This window comes from Culex quinquefasciatus, chromosome 2, assembly GCF_015732765.1.
Source record: "Culex quinquefasciatus strain JHB chromosome 2, VPISU_Cqui_1.0_pri_paternal, whole genome shotgun sequence".
NCBI classification, from domain to species: Eukaryota; Metazoa; Arthropoda; class Insecta; order Diptera; family Culicidae; genus Culex; species Culex quinquefasciatus.
The window spans coordinates 197,283,050-197,293,205 of NC_051862.1; the positions used below are offsets into that span (position 1 = coordinate 197,283,050).

At 40.2% G+C, this 10,156-nt stretch overlaps 1 protein-coding gene across 2 annotated transcripts; it reads left to right on the forward strand.

Annotated features, from left to right (window-relative positions):
- The first annotated feature begins 949 nt into the window (after positions 1 to 949).
- Positions 950 to 6,744, forward strand: LOC6036465 (forkhead box protein D3). Of its 2 annotated transcripts, XM_038256782.1 has the most exons (3): positions 950 to 1,344; positions 1,461 to 2,187; positions 5,330 to 6,744. In XM_038256782.1, exons 2-3 carry the CDS (start codon positions 1,751 to 1,753, stop codon positions 6,540 to 6,542), a joined length of 1,650 nt encoding a protein of 549 aa, XP_038112710.1. In that variant the 5' UTR covers positions 950 to 1,344; positions 1,461 to 1,750; the 3' UTR covers positions 6,543 to 6,744. The 2 variants fall into 2 exon arrangements, with proteins under 2 accessions (XP_038112710.1, XP_038112709.1); XM_038256781.1 differs by having other exon boundaries at positions 950 to 2,187.
- Positions 6,745 to 10,156: the final 3,412 nt, after the last annotated feature.

Here is a 10,156-nt window from a genome sequence, read left to right on the forward strand (position 1 = left end):
ACAAGAAAGTTTGACAAGTTTGATTTTTTCATAAATGTGTAAACAGGAAAAATATTATATGACTAGATTAAAACATTAAAAAAATCCAATAGTTAATTTTCACTGTTGTACAACTTTTTCTGCCAAACTATTCATGAAAAGTTGCTTACTCTAAGCTTGCCGTCTAAGCTAATTATTACTAGATTTCAGTCGAAAACACCTTTCAGAAACTGTAATTGAACGTCAAAGTGCGGATATGCAAACAATAGGCGCTCGATGGAAATACATGCTGTTACTCTTTTTACAACTAGAAAACATTGAACAATATTGTATAATTCCATCTCGACTTTTAAGGAAGAAAAAAAAAACTCCAGATTCCTAAAAAGGCCAAACACACAGCACAGAAATCCTCAGCAAAAAAATGTCGAAAAACATCCTGCCGACCTCAACCCTGACATTACGGTACACCTTTACGAAAACACACAGACAAAGCTAAAATTAAGTTTTCACCGGTCCTTTCCCTCAAAGCTCCACATCCACACACTTCCGTCGGAATCATCCTTGAAGATTTTCGCAAGATAAAAAACACAATTTTCCTTTCACTGCAACAACCATGGCGGAAATGTGTACAAGTCACACCGGAGGACCGATCCTGCTACTGCCGCCGCTGCTGATGGCCAATGTTGCGCCAGTATTGGTCCCCTCGACGTCCTTTATCCTGAAATGTGCGCCAATTTGAGTTGGTAGTGGTGCGCCCTATGTAAAAGGACGTCTCCTGTCGTGTCATCTCACTCACTCGACCCCAGTTGGCGATGAGCGGCAGCATGAATTATAGACACACCCAATTATTCGCCGTCTCTGTCCGGAGTAGGCTGGGGTGGTCCCACTCTGGCACACGAGGCGCAGTTGGCGCGCGCTGGCGTGGTTTTGCCTAAAATAAATGTTTTACTTAGCAAGGAACACAGTTTTCACAAGTTTTTCGAAGCCAGCTTCCAGGGTTCAGGCCAGAGTGCCGAGATTTTCCGGAAGCTCGAGGAGGGTGGCGACGACGCGACGAGGACAGGGTTGGTCTTGGTATTGGTGACGAACGGGGCTGCTGGTGTGCTGGAGGGTTACAGTACAGTACAGCAGAATTGGGCTATGGGAGGGTTGTTGAGTCCTGGCGGAAAGAGCGAAATTATTACAACATTGCAAAAGGATACATAAGGACGTCCCACCCCAGCACCTCGGCGGCGGTGGTGATTTCTCGATGTAGTCGAGGTGGCCAGAGTGAGAACGCGAGTGACAATCTCCGGACGGAAAACATTTAGTTACGAGTTTTTGCATACACCAGACGGGAGCGCGCGCGCCATTATCCATGCATACGTGAGCACTCTGAGGCTGAATTTTCACAATTTTCCGCAAAGTTAAAATAACATTTTCATTTTTCTCCCGGACGCCATCGTGTGACGTCGGGCGCTCTCTATCTCTCGCTGGAGAAGTCTCGTTGTGAGAACGTGGTGAACCCAACCAGGGCATTCCTGCTAATCCAAGGATACGCGCCCGTGTAGTTCAGTTCAGTACGTTCGTCGGAACTCTCGAGAGTCGGTTTAGCTCCCGGTGCAAAAATGGACCCGCGTGCAAGTGTCAACTGAAGACTCACTTAACCCAGTTCAAAGGGGTTCATGAACGAAGCTGGAAAAGCAGCAGCAGGGCAGCAAAAAAAATCGATATCTCATTAAGGATTTCAAGTGACAAATAAAACTGAAAGTGTTCCCCAACCCAGCACATCATGCACTCTTCTGCATCGCCACTTTCGTCGTCCTCTCCGCTGGATCTGCGGCCAGTGCTCGGGACGATGCAGCACAACCCACATGACCTGTACCACCACCAGCCCCATCACTACCCCCAACAACCTCAGCAACCCCCGCCGCACAACGGAAGCAGCAATAGTAGCACCCCTAGCACAAACAACAACAACACAGAATCCAACAACTCACAGCATCCGCAGCAGCACCAAAACCATCAAGACGATGAAGGAACGACAAACAATGCTGGCACCGCCGGAAGTGCCGGAAGTTCCAAGTCGTCGTCGTCTTCGTCACGCTCGGCGTCGCAAGCGCTGGTGAAACCGCCGTACTCGTACATTGCACTCATCACGATGGCGATCCTGCAGTCGCCGCAGAAGAAGCTCACGCTCAGCGGGATATGCGAGTTTATTATGAACAGGTAATTATTGCTCAGCACAGGTGTCGCGTGTGAGAGGAGGTGGCCGACAATGGGCTACAACTTTACTGTAGTTGGTGTAAGTGTAAAACAATATTGAAATTAAGAGATGAATTGCGACTGAACTTTGAATTTGGGCAATAGATGTTGTAGCACTTTGGAAACTTTTTGCACAATTTTTAAACGTGTTTCATTCTGATAATCATCTTCTTCTTCACATATGACATGTAGTATCCTTGGAAAAGGACCTGATTTTCAATGTGAATCGAATATTTTTGCACATTTGTTTTGTAAAGTTTAGAAATGGATAAAAAATAAACATTTTTAAGCATGTTTCTATTATGGAAATTGCTCTGGATTTCGAATTTGGTGAAATTGCCACCTCATTGAATTTTGATTCGAGAGTACATCCAAAATTGATTCTTGGAAGCATTTTCAATTGATGTTTTAATTCTTTCCAAAAATTACTATTTTAAAAAATCAAACTTGTTGAAAAACTAAACGTCCATCATACGCCACGGCGTGTTTTCTGGGCAACCTTCAGAAGAAAAATCGTCATCACTACTTTCAAAAGCGTCATATGAGAAATTTTCTCAGCGTTCCAATGCATAAAAGAGCGAATTGTAATTTTTAAGTTTTTTTTTTCATTATATTTATTGGAAACTTTTTAATAACAGAGCAGTTCTCTCAGATTTCGGTCATTCGTTTTTTTTTTGTATTTTTTTAATCCGACTGAAACTTTTTTGGTGGCTTCGGTATTCCCAAAGAAGCCATTTTGCATCATTAGTTTGTCCATATAATTTTTCATACAAATTTGGCAGCTGTCCATACAAAAATGATGTTTGAAAATTCAATAATCTGTATCTTTTGAAGGAATTTTTTAATCGATTTGGTGTCTTCGGCAAAGTTGTAGGTATGGATATGGACTACACTGAAGAAAAAAAAAGATACACGGTAAAAGAAATATGGTGATTTTTCATTTAACTTTTTGTCACTAAAACTTGATTTGCAAAAAAAACTCTATTTTTATTTTATTTTTTCATTTTTTGATATGTTTAGAGGACATCAAATGCCAACTTTTCATAAATTTCCAGGTTGTGCAAAAAATCTTTGACCGAGTTATGAATTTATTAATCAATACTGATTTTTTTCAAAAAATCGAATAATTGGTCGCAAAAAATTTTCAACTTCATTTTTCGATGTAAAATCAAATTTGCAATCAAAAAGTAATGTAGTGAAATTTGGATAAAGTGCACCGTTTTCAAGTTAAAACCATTTTAGGTAACTTTTTTGAAAATAGTCGCAGTTTTTCATTTTTTTAATTAGCGCACATGTTTGCCCACTTTTGTAAAAAATATTTTTGAAAAGCTGAGAAAATTCCCTATATTTTGATTTTTTGAACTTTGATGATACGACGCTTAGTTGCTGAGATATTGCCATGCAAGTGTTTATAGAATTATCATTTATGGTGATCCTGATACTATTTAGCTGTATTCTGAACCTCCAAATAAAAAAAACTGTTATGGTGCAAATTTTACAATCACGTGGTAGCTGTTTGACATGTGGCGTCGCGGTGTTCATCAAACATTCATAGCATGCTAAGGAAAATTTGATGCTTTTCTGGGGAAAACCGTTGGTTCCGAAAACCCCGGAAGTATTGCCGTTGAGCTCGATGGGGGTTGACCGAATCGACCTGGTCTCTTAGGGAAAGTTGTTCTCCAGACGATTCCGCTTATTTCTGGCCGTCCTAGAAGTTTCTACATGTTTTCCCTAAGCCTGTAGGAGCGAATTAACGAAAATTCAAAATTTCCCATAGTAAATCCCATGTAAACTTGAACTCGCTTGAGACGAGCCAGTTTTCAACCAAATGAGCTGAAATTTGGCGTGAGAGTCCCTATAGGTATGCCCTACAAGGGGAACCACACCACACTCTTAGATTTTTTTTACCGAATTCAGTAAAGTTAACCGAACTTTCAACTGTTGAACAGTTCGGTTAACTGAAAATGACGGAATTCGGTAAAAACTTACCGAAATTCGGTAGTGAAGTTTTTGTTCATCGTACAACCGAAATTCGATAAAATTTTGTTCATTTTGACAGATGGTTTACCGATCTGAACTTTACCGATTTTTCAATTAACCGAATAGGTGTGTAAGTTTCCTTTTTTGATAAATTTTAATATTTTAATTTAGTATTTTAATATTTTTTTCTGAATAAGGTCTCCTAAATGGGCTGGATTCCATACTTATTCCAAAACCAACCTGCGGGCCGCACAGAAGACTTTGGTGGACAGCAGTTTGGTGACCACTGGAGCTTATATAGGGGGGAGGGGGTAATATGCACCCCCTGCTTTTCTCGGTATTGGAACAGAATTTTCCGGGAAAAAAAATCAAAGAAATTGGAAGCTTTAAATTGCAAAATCATGCTGGAAAAATTTGAGCATCGTTGTATAAAAACAGCTTAAGTTATTTGCAAAACTTTAAAATGTTGTGCTTCAATAAAATTTTCATTGAACTTTCGGGTAGGATTTTTCGATACTATAGGTAAAACATATTTATTGATATTGCAAGTGATAATTTACATAGTTTTTGTCATCATCTTCATTATTCTATGGATAGATGATTCCAAAAACCTTGAACAAATATTTTAAGGGGGAGAGGGGGGAATAGGCACCCCCTAAGGGAAAACTATGATTTCTCAACCATAACATCAATTCTGTGGAAGAATTTTGTTAGATATTCTAAAACAACTATTATTCTTCGTCATCCATACTTAAAAAGTCTAGAAAACATCAAAATTGTTTGAAAATGCAAATTTCTTACAATATTTATGATTCATAAACAATCATGCGCCACAACATTGGGGCAAAAGCAGTTTTCACTAGTCACCACTAGATGACACCGCTGCTTTTACTAAGGAGCATCACAGCGGTGCATTTTGCCCTGACCACGCGTATTACATAAAATTCCCTTAAGGGGCGCATATTACCCCCTATCCCCCTAATATAAATTTTAACAAGAGATTATTTAAGCTAGTTTTTTAATGAATAAATCAAATAAAATCAAATCATAAATAATCATATTGTCTTACCCAAACTTTAAACAGTTGCAATATTAATTCATCTTACGCATATCTCGCCCCTTTCAGATTTCCGTACTACAAGGAGAAATTCCCCGCCTGGCAGAACTCGATCCGGCACAACCTGAGCCTGAACGACTGCTTCATCAAAATACCTCGCGAACCAGGCAACCCCGGCAAGGGCAACTTCTGGACGCTGGACCCACTGGCGGAGGACATGTTCGACAACGGGAGCTTCCTGCGGCGTCGCAAGCGCTACAAACGGACCACCATCCCGGCGGGAATGGGCTTCCCGGCGGTGTTCAACCCGTTCGCACCGTTTTGGATCCGGAAGCCGGTGCCGGTGATTCCGATGCAGTTTCCCGGACACCACGGGGGGATTGGGGGGTTCGGGGACGGGTTGGGAATTCCGTCGTCGAGGAACGATTTTATCCTGGACAGTAAGCTGAACCTGTTTGGGGGCAAGATGGAAGATCTGAACGTGGCAGTGATGGAGAACAGTGAGTTTTTGCAGCGGAATGTGGACAGTTTGAAGATTTCGAACGCGATGAACAAATTCTTCCATGGGTATGGGAGTGGTGGTGGTGAGGGTGGGAGTGGTGGACCGAGTGGAACCTACGAGGACAACTTACAGTGCAATAACAATAACAACAATAGTTCAATTAGTAGAGATAGCATGGGTGGATATTTTACGAAAAATACCAACAGCAATGTTCCTATTCCGAATGTGGACGGTGGTTATCCGTCGTCGGTGAACCGAAGTCCGTCGGCCGTCGGAACTGGGGGAGATAATGGCAGTGCGTACGAGCTGGATTTGTCAAACGACGATAGAATAGATGTTGAAAGTGATGATGATTTTAAATCTGTTGGAAAAGGATACGGACCGGATCGAAGTTATGGAGGAGTGAATGGTCATCAGTCTCCGATCGAGAAAGATGGTGAGTCCGGGAAACCTTCCACCGAAATCGATGACTACGGCTGTGAGGACGATGATAATTCAGACAAGGCTAGCAGCGCATCTCAGGACCATCCGCCGGAATCGCAGAAACAGTTTTACAACAGTAGCTACGAGGACAGTATCCACTTTCTGCCGGAAGCGATCGCCGGAAAGTACGACAATCTGAAACGGGTCGTCAACGAAGAGGACTTGAACGTGGTCGACGGATCCTACGGCGAGACTAAGCTGGACGGGTACGAGTTTGGCAGTCGAAAGCGAAAGTACGGCAATACCAAAGGATTTAGCATAGAAAACCTGATAGGATGTAACGTCGAGGACAGATGAGCCGACGGGGTGCGTTCGCCGGATGGAGAATACCATTTTAGTACCTAATAGTCTGCTGCATGTGTACATTCACCGTAGATTTTTAAGACACCTTTTAAAATGCGTATTGTAATGAGACCGTAGAGCACCATTTGTTGTAAATAGAAACTCGAATGTAATCAATATTTGTGATGGAGTAATAAACCTGTAATTTTAGAACAAACCGAACTCGTACCATCGTATTGAAGAATCTCCAAATATGTAGTCAATCGAGCCCAACCATCCGGATTAAGTCCTGTGAGCTCAAATTTGCCGACCCCCCGTGGTTTGGTGATGAAATTAATCCATCCGCATCCGGATTGTACTGATGCTGCCGCAGTGCTCTATTTATTGTGCTCTCTCCCTTTTCCCTTCTAGGAGTCGGAGTTGGATTGGCATGGTGATTCAAATAAAACCAAAGAGTGCAGGACGAAAGGATCAGTCTGTATGGGTGTGTGAATGTATTGCTTGCTCAGTGCTGGAGGACGAAGGCGAAACGGAAAATATTTTTATCTCAGTCAAGCGTTTAATTGAAGTGTAATTTAAATAACAATTAAATTTGGTATACGAGCGGGAGCTCCGATCACTGTCGGGATTTGGCAGCTTGACGTCGTCGTCCTCGGGGTGGAAGCTATTGTTGTAGAGTTGGTGGGATAAAAAACGCATAGCGTCCTGTGGCTAGTCAAAGTCGAGTTGTTTGATTTTTCTTCATAGAGTACTTTGTGACCAAAAAGGCTATTTTGTGTGATTAGTTCGCCCATGCCAGGTTTCACAGAATTTTGGCAGCTGTCCATACAAAAATGATTGTTGATAACAACATTTTAAATTGTATCTTGAATTAGTTTTACAAGAAACGCATGAAAACTGCTTATTCTTTTAAAAAAATCCGAAATATTTAAGAGTTCAGCAATTTTGTTTATCAAGTCTTCTTTTTAAAGTTTTGTGTTTGATATTTAATTCTGAAAATCCATGTCGAATTGTTTATTTGTCAGTATATTTGTATGTTTTAAATCTGAGCAGTTCTCTCAGATTTCGGTCATTCGTTTTTTTTTTTTGTATTTTTTAATCCTACTGAAACTTTTGGTGCCGTCGGTATGCCCAAAGAAGCCATTTTGCATCATTAGTTTGTCCATATAATTTTCCATACTAATTTGGCAGCTGTCCATACAAAAACGATAAATGAAAATTCCAAATTCTGTATCTTTTGAAGGAATTTTTTGATCCATTTGGTGTCTTGGGAAAAGTTATAGGTATGGATACGGACTACACACTGAAAAAATGATACACGGTAAAAAAAATGTGGTGATTTTTTATTTAACTTTTTGTCACTAAAACTTGATTTTCAAAAAACACTATTCTTATTATTATTTTTTTTTTTTTTTGATGCCAACTTTTCAGAAATGTGCAAAAAATCTTTGACCTTGATCTTTTAATCAATACAGATTTAAAAAAAATCGAAATATTGGTCGCACAAATTTTTCAACTTCATTTTTCGATGTAAAATCAAATTTGCTATCAAAAAGTACTTTAGTGAAATTTTGATAAAGTGCACCGTTTTCAATTTAAAGCCATTTTTAAGTAACTTTTTTAAAAACAGTCGCAGTTTTTCATTATTTTAAATTAATGCACATGTTTGCCCACCCTTAAAAAAAATTTTTTTTGAAAAGCTGAGAAAGTTCTCTATGTTTTGCGATTTTGAACTTTGTTGCTGAAATATTGCCATGCAAAGGTTTAAAAACATGTAAATTGATGTTTTCCAAGTATCACCCAAACGACCCACCATTTTCTAACGTCGATATCTCAACAACTAATGGTCCGATTTACAATATTAAATTATGAAACATTCGTGAAATTTTCCGATCTTTTCGAAATCAATATTTTCAATTTTTTTAAATCATGACTAACATTTCAAAAGAGCTAAATATTCAATATTACGCCCTTTTAAAATGTTAGTCTTGGTTTAAAATTTTTGAAATTTTCATACATCGTTTTTGTATGGACAGCTGCCAAATTTGTACGAAAAATTATATGGCCAAACTAATGATGCAAAATGGCTTCTATGGCACGACGTTTTGAAAGAAAAAAAACTCTAGAATTGAATGAAAATTAAACAAAATATCCAAAAATAATGTTAAAGATAGGAAAAAAATATCAAACTTTTGCCGACAGAAAATTAGAAATTCTTTTCCCGATTTTTAGCGGATTTTGGCGGATTCTAGACTTTTTTCCGACTCTCCCGATTTCCCGACCTAAGTGGCCACCCTGCAGGTATTGATGAGGGCTCGAACCGAGTATTTTGGCTAGAGCCACGAGTCGATTTGGCTCGAGTTTGAGCCTAAATCAACTTGAGGTTCGAGCCAAAATTCTCGCTGGGCTATTCAGAAAAATTAGGAACACGGAAAAAAATGCAGTTTTTTAAATAAACTTAAAAAAGACAATTTCAGAAAAAAATAATTTCGTAATTTTTATTTTTCTAATACATTTTAACTCACTTACGCCCAGAGCACCAATAATTTTTCACTTCAAATTTAAATTTCTCAAACAGTTTTGAAAGTGTTGCACTAATTTTTGTTGCACAGTGTTAGCACAGACAAACAGACGGGACACTCGAGTGCGGAACCATCGTCCTTCAATAACCGAGCCAAAACGGTTATTTCAAATGCAATTTAGCTTCGGCATCCACTCACCTGACGCTGATGGCGCTGCTGTCGTTACAGCTCGCCTGTCTTTCCTCAGTGTGTGTGATGTGTTTTTGTATTGTTAAGTTGAGCGTGAGCACGTGGCAGCAAATGAAAAACACAAAAATATGATGGAATTAAGGAATTCTAACGATGATCCACAATCCTGCCTTTGCGGGACAAGATTGGGGCAGTCTCAGCCAGGGTCAAATGAGCGACTGACTAGCGAGGACATACCTCTTGCCCGAAAATTATCCCGGTAGGCCTGCCGATGAAGCCGCGGAGGAAGCCGGATTCTGTGGTGGAGACATGTCCTTCGGAGCAACCTGCTTATTCTGTGGATTGCTGCTGCTGGTCGTCCTTTTGGCCTTTTGGCGATGTTGCGTCGATCGTGAGCGCCACTCAATCTTCATCCACAGTTGTTCTGTTTCGATGTAAGATTTCACCACTTTTTACCTTTGTTGTTTGACGCAACTTAACTGCACCGTGGACACGTTTTCCGCGGATGTTTCCAAATGCCCATCGTGGGGACCAATTCCGGTAGATTTGAATTGACTTTTTTCTATTTCGGCGACCACTACTGAAGTTTTCGTGACCTCTTCTTATATCTTGGTGTCAGGTGTAATGGTCAGAGGATTCGTTGGAGAAGGAATGTTCTACAGAATAAGCAACGGGAAGGACCAGTAGTTTTAACTCTGTCGTTGCGGTTGTGGTGCGTCGTTGCTGGTGCTGCCGCATGATTGGCTCATGAGGTTCTGCCATTGGAACGGAACCGACCCACCATCATTTTTGGTTGTCGGTGTTAATTTCTATTTTTTCATCAAGTTCTGACGATCAGCAACAACAAAATTATTTCGATCAGCTGTTAATGTTTACAATCGTTAAGGCTTGATTGTCTCACGTATACTCTGACATGAC

Coding starts and splice junctions, on each gene's coding strand:
- LOC6036465 (XM_038256781.1), top strand. CDS start 1,751: ATGCACTCTTCTGCATCGCCACTTTCGTCGTCCTCTCCGCTGGATCTG. Junction 2,188..5,329: donor TGCGAGTTTATTATGAACAG/GTAATTATTGCT, acceptor CGCCCCTTTCAG/ATTTCCGTACTACAAGGAGA.